The sequence below is a fragment of the Orycteropus afer genome, unplaced genomic scaffold, assembly GCF_000298275.1.
Source record: "Orycteropus afer afer isolate SDZICR_OR568_19922 unplaced genomic scaffold, OryAfe1.0 scaffold00038, whole genome shotgun sequence".
NCBI classification, from domain to species: Eukaryota; Metazoa; Chordata; class Mammalia; order Tubulidentata; family Orycteropodidae; genus Orycteropus; species Orycteropus afer.
Window position 1 is genome coordinate 11,010,185 of NW_006921625.1, and position 12,296 is coordinate 11,022,480.

A 12,296-nucleotide genomic window follows, 5' to 3' on the forward strand; every position below is an offset into this window, starting at 1 on the left:
CTTACTTGAATGATTTCACACTCTTTGTGACACCTGCTCTCTGTAGGAACTCCTGCAGAGAAGGAAGGACTTGAGTCACCCATATATGTAACTTCAGACATTCTTGATTTCATATTAGACTCTTATCTCTAGGCTTGGTTAGTAGATACGTGGAGGTTTTCAAAAGATTGGAATGTGTTACTCTGTGGTTTTTTAAAAATAGAAAGAAGCAAACACTATGATAACACTATAATAGCTTAATAATGCACAGAACACTAGTAGGTATTCAAAGAAGCCCTGGTGGTGCAGGGGTAAGTGCTTGGCTACTAACCAAAAGGTCTGCAGTCCCAACCCATCAGCAGCTTTGTAGGAAAAAAATGGTGCAGTCTGCTTCTGTGAAGGTGACCTTGCAAAGTCTTGGAGACCCAGTGGGGCAGTTCTGCTCTGTCCTTTGGGGCATTGTGAGTCAGAATCTACTCCATGGCACATAACAAAAACAGTTACAAGTATTCTCTCAGGACAGGTCTGGTCCAGTTAGTCATCATTTTGTGTTTGGATTAATTACCTTTTGTGATAACCTTTGAAAACTCTGTCTCTCAAACAGAGCCTGTTACCATTAATGAAGAAAATGAAGGACTTGATCATAACACACAAATTAGGAAGCAAGGAATTATCGCCCTGAGTTACCAGGACTGGGAGGTAGAGTTCTGCACACTACCCTGCATAGTTCCACCACATCCTCCTGTGTGCTGAGCCCGTCCCTAAACATTCTGTCCTGTGCGTCGAGCCCCGTCCCCAAACCTCCGTGTCCTGTGCATCGAGCCCCGTCCCCAAACCTTCCGTGTCCTGTGCGTCGAGCCCCGTCCCCAAACCTCCGTGTCCTGTGCGTCAAGCCCCGTCCCCAAACCTCCTATGTTCTCTTCACCAGGAGATTGTGAGGACCTTCGAGATCTCAGAGCCTGTGATTGCTTCAAGTCAGAGCCAGCAGAGGCCGAGTGCTTGACGCCTGCCCAGGGTAACAGTGCCAACAGGCAGCTGCAGTTTTATGAAGGTTTATTTGGCATGTCAGCCATCCGCCTCTTTACCATTCCAGAGAAGTTTGGATTTTGTGTCCCAAGTGCCCCCTTCTTAGGGTCCTCGAGCTGTACGTGATTGGGGAAAAGGGCAGAGGCAGGGCACAGTGCTTACAGGTTCCGTTCATGCGACTCATCGCTTCGGTGTTTGTGAGATTTGCTATTGAAAGAAACTGAGTAGGTTTTGTTCTTGTATTGACATTTTTTCCCCCAATACATCAACAAATTAGATGAGCTTTATTCACAGTCCCATAAGGTTTGCTGATGTTCCAGGTACAAAGCTAGGACAGATTTACCCTGGCATGGTGTTAGTTAAGTGGGCATTTCTGAAATGTAATGAAGGGACACATTTCTGGGAAGGAGTCTTAGCTGTGATATGGCCTTCTGCACTGCACACAGTTGGGATGGGGCTCAGGGGACCCAGACTGGAGTGGCTCTGCCCCCTTACTAGCTCTGAGACCTTGGGAAGAACACATCTACCTTATTTTTACCACACGCCTTCTGCCTTCTTCGTCTGTTTGCCAACTGCTCCCTCCCCCTGGGAGCTAAGTTCCTAAGTGCTGCTATGCCATTTTTTAAAATATGCATATATTGCTGTTAAATATTTTAGCATAGTGCATTAACAGAAATACCTCCTTGGGGAGGGAGCAGTTGGTAAATGTAGGGGGTGCGTGCTATTGGCATAAAAATATGCATACATATGATGTGGTTAACTGAGGCCCTACTTACTGAAGAGGGGATGGATGGTTATTAGCTTTCATTTATGTATATTAAGTGAACTTACATCATTTATAAACTCTTAACCAGCTATCCTCCCTCCCCCTTTTCTCTTAGGACTAAAATGGATAGTGAAATGCAGACGACAAAGCAGCATGTATTGTATATATTGTATGACTGAAAGTTTTTACAGATAGTTTTAGTAAAATGTAGCTTTTGATAGTTAATGAATATGCCATGGTCTTCTTTGATTAAAGGACATTCACTGCCATGTTCACAGTATAAATGTAGTTACTCTTTATTTTCTTATCATGGGGAGTGAGTGGGGCTTCTCCTCTCTCTAATCCTATCCCATTGAAAGTTATACTTAGGTTGTTAATGGCCTAATGGATAATGCCATCATGGATCATCATGGTTCTTTTTACATCTCTTTAGCTGTAAAGGTAGCTGGTCCAGTCAGGAGTAGGTTGAACCATGAACTTCTTTTTGTAGGTAAAACGTGGTTAAATACCAGGAATGTCACGTGATGCTGCCCATGATCTGCATACCAACTGTTTGGACTGTGCTCATCTCTCTTCCAGCTCGGCTCATCGTGACCCGCAGGCTTCTGTCCTTCCCTCTCTTGATACAGTTTGCTGTGCAGCTAGCTGCAACACTTGGGGACACTGCACCTCTGGGTTAACTTTTCATTTTGCCAGTGAGAGCCACTTAGAAACAAAATTGGGGGGTATAGGATTTAACTATGCTAACAAGTATGAAAAAAGAATACAACTAATCGTGAAAAAACTTAATATTTATATTTTTCTACTTGACTTCTCAAAAATGGTGGCATGCTCAAGAGCTCTCTTCGGAGTGGTATTTCTGTTTTCTCCTCTTTTTTTGACTTTTCCATCAGAATAGTCACTTGTATGGGTGCCTTTTCACAAGGCTGGGCAATTGGATAGGCTGTGACCCATTCAAACTGTTTCACCTCTTGCTTCTCCACTGGAGATTTTTGGCAAAGAGGAACTTGGTTGGAGAGTTTTGGAGCGTCTTTTTTATCATTCCTGTACTCCATGAGTTCTCTCCCTCGAATCATTCGATCTTGATGTCTTTTTATCTGTTCTTTCACCCACGACACATTGGGCTTTGTAGTTTTGGGTGTTTTCTGGGTATTTACCTCCTTTCTATCCTTCTCCGGTGACCGGATCTTAGGGATCTTAAGTATTTCACTGGCAACTCTCTGTGGGAGCAGGCGGTACTTGTTGTCCTGGAGGCCTCTGGCACGCTCGGCTCGGAGTACGTGCTTCCCTATCTGCCTGAACTCCCTTTGGGGCATGACATAGTCCCATTTTTTAACATCTTTTGTCTTTTCACTTTGCGGTCTTTGTTCTTCCTTCTCTGTTTTGATTTCCCGTTCTGGAACCATATTGTATTTCCAGCTTTCCATCATCATTTGTTGGTACTGTTGATAGTAGTATGCTTCTGTTTTGGCAAACCGGAAGTCAAAAGACATGGCCTTAAGCTTATCAAGTGTTGCATTTTCTTGTTGAAACCTTTGGGCCATAAGTTTCCTCACTTCTGAAGAATGGACACCACCTAAACTCTTGTCAGAGGCAAGTATTACGGTTTTTAAGCTGGAGGTCCTGTATCATAATTCCATGAACAGACTTCCAGGGGACTGTTGGCCTGCCTGGCACTCCCCAGCCACTCCCCAGCCACCTGGCACTCCCCAGCTGTCCCCTACCCATGTCTCCAGTCTTTCTCCTCAAGCCTTCTATACACCCCGCCCCCAGCATTCCCTTCTGGTTGAAGACTCTGCCTTAGACATCCTTGAGAAAACAGACAGTGACTCAGGAGCACCCTCCATCCCCACACCCAGACAACCACCTTCCATCTACAGTCAGGCTCAGCTTCCCACCTTTACAACGGAACCATTACCCCTTCACTTACCAAAAGCCACCTGCTCTTTGAACGTCCAACGCTTCGCTTTGGCAGTGACCAAATCCCCTTTCCTGTACCATCGACACCTCCCCTCCACCGGGGCATTCCTACCATGTGAAGATACACTTAACAGACTTCTGCTTTAGACGGCAAAGAAACTCTTCCTTTATGGCACTCACTGTGGCTTCTGGCCTCATTCTCCGGTCACCTTCATCCTAGACCTTCTTGAAGGAGTTAACTGTGATCACGTCACTTCCTCACATCATCCTTTCTCCTCTGTCTGTCGCAGCTGGGTTTCCATCCCCCCAGCACTCTTGGCTGCATGTGTCTAGATCACAGGTGGCCTCTGCATTGCCACATTCAGAGGTCCCCTCTCTCTTCCCATCACACCCAACCTTTCAGCAGCATTCACCGGAGGTGACCACTCTCCTCCCTAAAACTCACTCTCTTTCCTTGGCTTCTAGGCTACTGCCAAGGACATATAAGGAAAGCCATCTTGGGCCCTCTGGACCAGCCCAACCATCAGCTGAATATCCCTGATTTTCTTCCTGCCTCGTGGCCACTCTTCCATCCCCTTTGCTGGTTCTCTCTTGGAATGCAGGACACAATAGCAGTGAGAACCGTCACTGAAGATGGAGCATGGGTCCCATTCTGGCTTCCCTGGACATGGACAGTTCAGTTGTCCCACAAGGTGCCCGGCCATGTATCAGGCCCTCTCTGGAGCCTGGGATGGTGATGAGGAGGAGATAGACAAGGCACACAAAGGTTCCCTGCCCTCAGCTCTCAGCCTCAGGCCTCGACTCTGCCTCCTTGACACCCGCACTTTGACTCTTACTCCAAAGTGTTTTCCCTTCTGTCTCCTTCCTCCCAATCCCGTCACTTCTGACTCCGCAAGGCCTCTCAGATCCACAGTCTTCTCTTCAGCCTGGAACCCCCAGCCCAAGGGCAGGCCTAGCTAGTGTCCCTGATTCCGCAGTCCCTCCCCTCTGCCCACCAGAACTGTCACGCTGCAGCCTGAGTAACCTTTCTTTAAATTGTGGTGAAAATATACACAATTGAACATTGCCCAATTCAACAGTGTCTTCTATAAGTCAGTGATATTAATCACATTCTTCATGTGGTAAACCAGTACTGCTGTCCTTCTCCAAATTAGTCCGCTGCCATTAACATGAACTAGTGCCTCTTGAGCAAAAACACATTGATCTGTATATTACATAAACTTGAGCACATCACTTTCCAGAACCAAACCCTAGGATGGTATCCGACTGCTCTTGGGAGAGAAGCTGGAATTCTCCGGGTGACACGCATCATCTGGTCCAAAAACTTTCTCAGCGCAGCTGCTTGCTTGCTCTTCTCCAGCCCCCCCAATGTTTCCGTTCCTCACACGCTGTGCTCCTGCCCTACAAAAGCTGTGCTCCAATACACACAGTTCGGCTGTTCTGACTGTGGCTCCTACGTGTACATATTCATCAGGTTGGAGCGTTAAGTGACACTTCCTTTGGCCTTCTACATCCACTTTTGTAAAACCCCATCCTTTCATGACACTGCTCACTGTTAATCTGTGCAGACTATCTAATGTCACCCTCTGTCATGAGGCTGAGCCCCAGGAGGGCATAAACAGTGTTGACTGTTCGTTGCTACCCAGCCAGCACCAGGGGGTCCTCAGGGAGCTAAACACTGAACTGAACCTAACAGGCAAAGTCCGTGTCTTGAAACACTCATGCACTTTCCACTTTGGTGAGAACTTCTCATAATCCTGTTCCCCCTGATTTCACAGTAAATACATTTCTCACCTGAATCTTCCTTTCTAGAGGAGATTGGGGACCGACTGCAATCCGAGGGTCTTGGGTGCTTTTGGCCCAGGCCAGTCTGGAGAAGATGAGAAAGAGAAGTTACACTAGGATTTAGAGAAGGTGTCAGGAAACTTCTAATCCAGTTTGAATTGTATTAGGAAATAGATCTGGGATCCACTTCTTGTATGTAGCAGAAGGTATTTCTGTAACAATAGGCAAGGCTCTGTGAGGTTTCATTTTCCTCTGGCCATTCCAAAGCAGGAAGGAATACTTTCTGATAAAAGTAAAACAAAGAACCATGTTGTGTTTTAGGTTGAGACTGTTGGAAGCACCTTTATTTTGCCACCAAATAGGGGAGACCAAGTTACCATTTCAAATACTACAGGCCACTTTTTATGTTGTTGGTAGAACAGAGAATTTCGGTTTGATGAGAAAGTCTGTTTTCAAAGTTGGTGAGTCGTCTATTTTAAGTCCTAAAACCAAAAACTCACTGCCATTGAGTTGGATCCAACTCATAGCAACACCTCCTTGGGTTTCCAAGGCAATATCACTATGGAAGTAGATCATCAAATCTTCCTTCCGAGGAGTGGCAGATAGGTTTGAACCACCAGCCTTCTGGTTAGCAGTCAAATGCCTTAAGCACTACACTACCAGAGGTCCCATTTCAGTTATATATAAAGTTATTAACAAATGCAGCAGTTATCCAAATAGGTTTCATCATTTACCAAGCTAAAACAATTTGGTAACAAAAAGCTTATTTAATTATTTATTTATATTGTGGTTTAGGTGAAAGTTTACAGAGCTCCTTACAGCAGCTCACATACACTTTGTCTCATGACATTGACTATAATTTCCCACAATGCAACAGCTCCCCTCCCACTTCCTCCCCATAGTTACCTTTTCCCTGTGTCCTTCCCTCCTGCCCCTGAGCTGTCTTCATGTACATACACAACCCTTCTATTCTTTGCAAGGAGTGTATCTACCTAATGTAAATGTTCACCTCATATGCCTGTCTTTTGTTTGGCTGGAAGCCACAGGAGTGGGTTCAATTCCAGACCACAAGGGCAGCTAGGGGCCATAATCTCAGTGGGGCCATCAGGAAAAAAGCTTTTTTATTTTTGATTTTTAGAATTTAATGCAGAATAATATAGTAATTTGTCACTTAGATCAAGCATAGTCTCATTTAAGCATCCTTGAGACCTACTATTGTCTTAACCTGGTTAGCAGACAGGCTGTGTGTTTAACACCCTGGATTGTACACTGTTTTCTCTGGCTTCTCTTAGTGGGAAAAGAAGGATTTTATAATACAGAATTGGGAGGAAAAAAATGTTTAGATCCAAGTGATTTGCTTCCTTTTTGCTTTGAAGTAAAACTCTTGGGTGGTGCAGTTAACTCACTCAGCTGCTGACTGAAAGGCTGCAGGCATGGCCGTCTACTTCTGCCAGATCACAGCCACTAAAACAACCCTGTGGAGCAGTTCCACGTGGGTATATGTGGGGGTGCTCTGCATTAGAGCTGACTCGGGGGGAACTGGTTTAATTCCTTTCTTAAAGACAGACTGTTTCTGCTTTTACATTTTTCTTTCCTAAGGGGTTCTCAGGGAGCTCTGGTGGCGTAGTGCCTAAGGCACTTGACTGCTCACCAGAAGTCTGACGGTTCAAACCCACTAGCCACTCCTTGAAAGGAAGGTTGGGCAATCTACTTCTGTAGTGATACAGCCTCAGAAACCCAAGGAGCGGTCGCTATGAGTCAGGTCCGACTCCACGGCACATAACAACAACAACAACAAAGGGGTTCTCATAGTATTGTTTCCACAGAATATTACATACCAGGCACTATGCTATGACCTTAAATGGATGATTTACTTAACTTTCAGAAAACTCATTATCCTCCATTTGAAGGAGAGGACCTGAGGCCAAGAGAGTTTCAAGGGACTCGTCAGAGGTTCCAGGGCAGGTTTAGGGCAGGATTGTGTCTGCATCATTCCAGACCATACACTGTCCGTCCCCACACCACACTTGTTCCCAAATAAACGAGCATCTGTCTTCACTCCAAATGGAAGGGATGTAATACCTACTGTTGTTCTGCACTCAGACCCAACCATTCCGAGTCTGTTACCAGCAAAGGCTGGATGGGTGGGCTCCGTGCTGCCTGCTGATCCTCTGTGGGTCTCCCGCCAGATCCTGTCCCGTCCACACATCTTGCAGCTTCACGCTCTTTCTCTTCAGCCATTGCCCTCTCAATCGCCAGCGTCAAGTACAGCATCTTTGCATCTCATGGCTGCTCCTCCAGCCCAGCTGCTCTCCAGGGCGCTGATGTTCCTCTTGCCAGAAACACTCTTTGCCAGCCCTGTTCAGCCTTCCAGCTCTCTACTGCTGATCCTTACAGCGCCCAGGTAGGTTTCTAGGGTAACCAGAAGGAGTCACAAGTTTCTTGTGTGTCATCACTGTCCTACACTGAGACTACTGTGAGGTGGGGTTTGAAGACAGTCTGGCAGGCAGGGAGTCTGGGCTGTGTGCTGCCACAGGCCCTAGAGGGTGCTGTGTTTGCTGACCGAGCACCCACCTCTTGCATGGGTCAGGGCAGCGAGTGCATCTTGTTCACTGTTAAAAATATGTAGTGTCACTCCCTAAAAGCGGACTTGGTGGGTGCCTCAGAGTGGACCCTACATGCGCATTTCCAGTAGTTGGCAGAGGTCCAACGAGTGCATGTGGCCCTGCCACACAGCATCACTGAGTATGTCACTCAGCTAAACGCTCCCTGCTACCACAGAGGTCTGGAGCTTTAATATATTTTCACGTATTTTTAGTCATATTATGCTCCTAATAGTCACCACTAGTTAAAGGCAGGGAAACAGAACACCCACCAAGGTTGAAATGCAAATTAATGAACATGATTCTGCATATTCACTTCCAGACCTCCTGCACTCCATCTGTTAGCTACAGTTACCTTGAGGGTCATCGTGTGGGCCCTGAGAAGTCTTGAGTTCTTAAAAATGTGAAAGGGAGAAACTTGTGATGAATTATAATCTAGCTTTTCGTTTATTAGGAATAAAATGTATCCCTCCCAAAGTGTTTATTCCAAAGATGTGCTTGAAAACTGTAGCCTAAAACTGGTATCATTCAGAATAAAAAAGTTATGAAAGTAAATAGGTGTATTTTATGCTTAAAAAAAATGAATGAATTTCAAACATCACGTTGTAGAAATGGTTTCCATTTTCATACCAAAGCATGGAGTCAAATTTCAGTCTACATTTTAATATTAACTTGCTGCCTGCGGTGCTTATGTTTGTGTGTCAGCTTGGCTGGGCCTAGTTGAGTGGCTGGGCAGCTGGTGGTAGTTATTCCCCACGATGACACTGAGTATCACCTCCATGGTGGGATCTACCACAACCAGCTGAGTAGCTATCTTTGGGATGTGGTCTGCTTCCTGTATATAAGGAGAAGCCTTTGGGAATGGTCTCTAGTTTATGGCACACTTGGACCCTGTGTATAGCTGTGTCATTGTTCAGCAGCCTGCCATGTGGTTTGGTAACATCGGGACTGTGCCTTTTCACTTGTCAACCTTGGACTTGTCAGCCCCAGCAGCCAGCAGCTGTCTGAGTAAAGAAACACCTCTAGCTCCAGGGAGCTGGGAGCAAGAGGAGGAGCTGGACCCCAAGGTTGAGGGGCTTTCACCCAGCCCCTAGAGCCTGGCACTTTGAACTTGGACTTAAAGCCTCCAAACTGTAAGAGAATAAGCTCCTGTTTGTTAAGGCCATCCCATTTGTGGTATATTCCTGTCAGAGTGGCACCAGATCACCGGAACACTCCCCAAGCCAAACAATGCCATTTTTTAAAAGTCATGCCACTCAGATGTCAGACTCACCTATTAATTCAGCCACGCTGTTGAGACACCTGACAGCACTGCACTAGGACGAGGCCCTGACCATCACTGGGAACCGCCAGTGCCTTATTTATCTCACAGTGGAAACAGCGTAACGGGAGCCTCTTGCAGTCCTGCAGGTGAGCCTCCCTTTAAGCAAGAAATCTGTTTAAAAAAAAAAAAAAAAAAAACTTACATAACGTACATCACATGGACCTAAAAGTACTTTTCACCCAAGCACTGTATTTTTAATTTTCTCTTTCCTGATAAAAGAAACTATGGGGATAAAGAGCATTTGTAAACCAGGGAGATAAACAAGAAGCTTTGTGATAGCAAATCAGGTCGAGAAAACCTATGAGCAAGACTAAACCTTGCCCTAAAATAAGTGAAACATTGCCTGGGTTGTTTTTTGCAATAAATAGAAAAGGACTCTTTGGCAACAAATATGTTAACATGTCCCTAAATTCTAATCTTCCATCAAAAATCATGAAACACACTTAAATAGTTACGAGAAGTCCCAGATGGGGAAGGAGATGACAGCAGTCAGGAACTGAACTAAAAATGAACTTTGTAGTATATTCTGTGCGATTACTGGGATTGCCAGCAACATCTGTTGTCTCCATTTTGCAAGAGTTTGAAAATAAACCTCAATATAAAGCAAAAGTGCCTCTGGTGGTATTGAAACAAAACAGCTTTGACAATCCGATGTCCTTTTGAGGTGTAGTACTAATTATATTAATAGTAACTGATACTGAATATTATATTAGTTTATGTCTTCATTCCATTAATACTAAATTATTGGTTATAGTATTCCATATTGATTATATACCTTAATTATTACATTAGTATTAAATGAAGATTTTACATATACACTATTATCTTCCCTTTACATAAACCAGTTAAGAGAGTTAAGTAATGTGTCCAAGGTCACACAGCTGCTTAGTGGGAACTGGGACTTGAACAGGGATATCTGGAACCAAAGCTTGTGATCGGAAGCACATGCCATCAGCTAGCCTGAGAACACCAAAGGAGTGGGAACAAAGTCCTTACCACTGTAGAGCTTAGAATCCAGTTAGGGAGGCAAGCAATGAATGCAAACACATAATGATACAGCGGTACAAATGGGATGGTTAAGTATGGAGGGGAAATGAAGGAGTCATTAGTGTGAAGTGGGATTGAGCAAGGAGGACTTCCTGGAAGTGGAAGTGCTGCTTCAAGTGGATTGACTAGGCCTATCTAGGAGAAGTGCATGCTGGGCAGAGTGGCAGAAATGTAGGAGTCACTCCCGAGGGACAGCTGAGCAGGTGGTGACTAGATAGAGGAGTGGGAACTGGAGGAGGCTGCACAGGCTTCTGTGTGCTGTACAGAGGGGACGTTGGAAGCCAGAACAGGACACGGAATGTTGATGATGTCCCCAGACACACGCAAAAAGCTTTAAAATGTTATAAACAGGACAAAGTGACTTTTGAGAAGTGGCTTTTGAGAAAAGATCCTGAAATTTTAAGGCCAAATAAAGCAGGGGCAGTTGGGAATTGGCCAGTCCTGGAAGTGCAGGACCCTGGTTCTAGACTGTGCTGTTCAACAAGAGTCTAATGTGAGGCACAGCTGCAGTTTAAATTTCTCTGGTGGCTGCACTTCAAAATAAAAAAGAAAAAGCAGTAAGATTAACTTTAATGGTATTTAACCCAGTACATCTAAACTAGGGAGCCCTAGTGCTGCAATGGTTATGTGCTCAGCTGCTAACTGAAAGGCTGGGGGTTCAAACCCACCCAGTGGCTCCTGGACTTGTGGATCTACTTCTGCAAAGACCACAGCCAGAAAACCCAATGGGGCACATGGGCTCGCTATGAAAATCGACTCCCTGGCACTGAACACACACACACCCAAAATAGGTGACCAATATAGAAAGTTTCACACTGCTACAGTTTTAATATTCCAGTTAATTTAAATGATGTAAACACTCAAACCCATAGCTACAGACTTGGACAGCACAGGCATAGATGGCGAGGGAGAGTCCATGCCCAGAGAGGGGCCTCCTGGCAGCCAACAGCTCACAGGGCAAGGCATTAGCGGGGACTCCACCACCACACAGCCCGCTCATGCCCCTGTCCACCCAGTCTCTGCTCACACCACTCAGCCTCCCTAAAGTGTCCCCATCCCTCTTCTCTGCCCTCTGACTCTAACCTGCCTGAGCCCAGGCCCCATCTACTCAGTGTCCTCTGTGGAGGGAAAGAATGTTTCACCCTTTCCCGTTAACTGAAGAATCATCAACGGGGTCATCCATCACTATGCAAAATTCTTTCACATCACAGGGCCTAGTCGAGCTTCCCTCTATTGGCCAATTCAGTTTCAGATCCAAAAACCAAAAACCCAAACCCATTGCTGTGGAGTCAGATCCGATCCGACTCATAGTGATCCCTCCTTGGGTTTCCAAGGCTGTATCACTATGGAAGTAGATTGCCCCACCTTCCTTCCAAGGAGTGGCTGGTGGGTTTAAACCATCAGCCTTCTGGTTAGCAGTCAAATGCCTTAGGCACTAGGCCACCAGAGCTCCAGTAATGTAAAAAAAAAAAATGAAATAAGGATCCCTGGTGGTGCAACAGTTGATTGCTTGGCAAATGGAAGGCTGGCAGTTCAAACCCCCCTAGCAGCTGTGCAGAAGAAAGACCTGGCAATCTCCTTCCACACAGTTTACAACCTAGAAAACCATATGGGGCAGTTCACCTCTGTCATATGGGGTCATATGAGGTTTCTATGCGTTAGAATCAACTCAATGGCATCCAACAGTGTATAAACTATTAGTGAGGACTGAACATGCATTGCCAGTAACTTATTCTGCCAAGGAAGTAAATAAAAAGCAAAGACAACTGTCTGTTATCGTTTGTGCCATTGACTCGGTTCTGACTCACAGCAACTCTACGTACAACAGAACAAAACGCTACCCAGT

General features: G+C 45.4%; 1 protein-coding gene across 1 annotated transcript in view; it reads left to right on the plus strand.

Moving 5' to 3' along the window:
- The window catches only part of NSMCE4A (NSE4 homolog A, SMC5-SMC6 complex component), a 21,577-nt gene extending 20,595 nt beyond the window's left edge, over positions 1-982 (plus strand). Inside the window, exons 9-10 of the mRNA XM_007936821.2 lie at positions 584-678; positions 908-982. Coding sequence (XP_007935012.1) covers positions 584-678; positions 908-982 — 170 coding nt within the window. The remainder of the gene's footprint in view (positions 1-583; positions 679-907) is intronic.
- Positions 983-12,296: the final 11,314 nt, after the last annotated feature.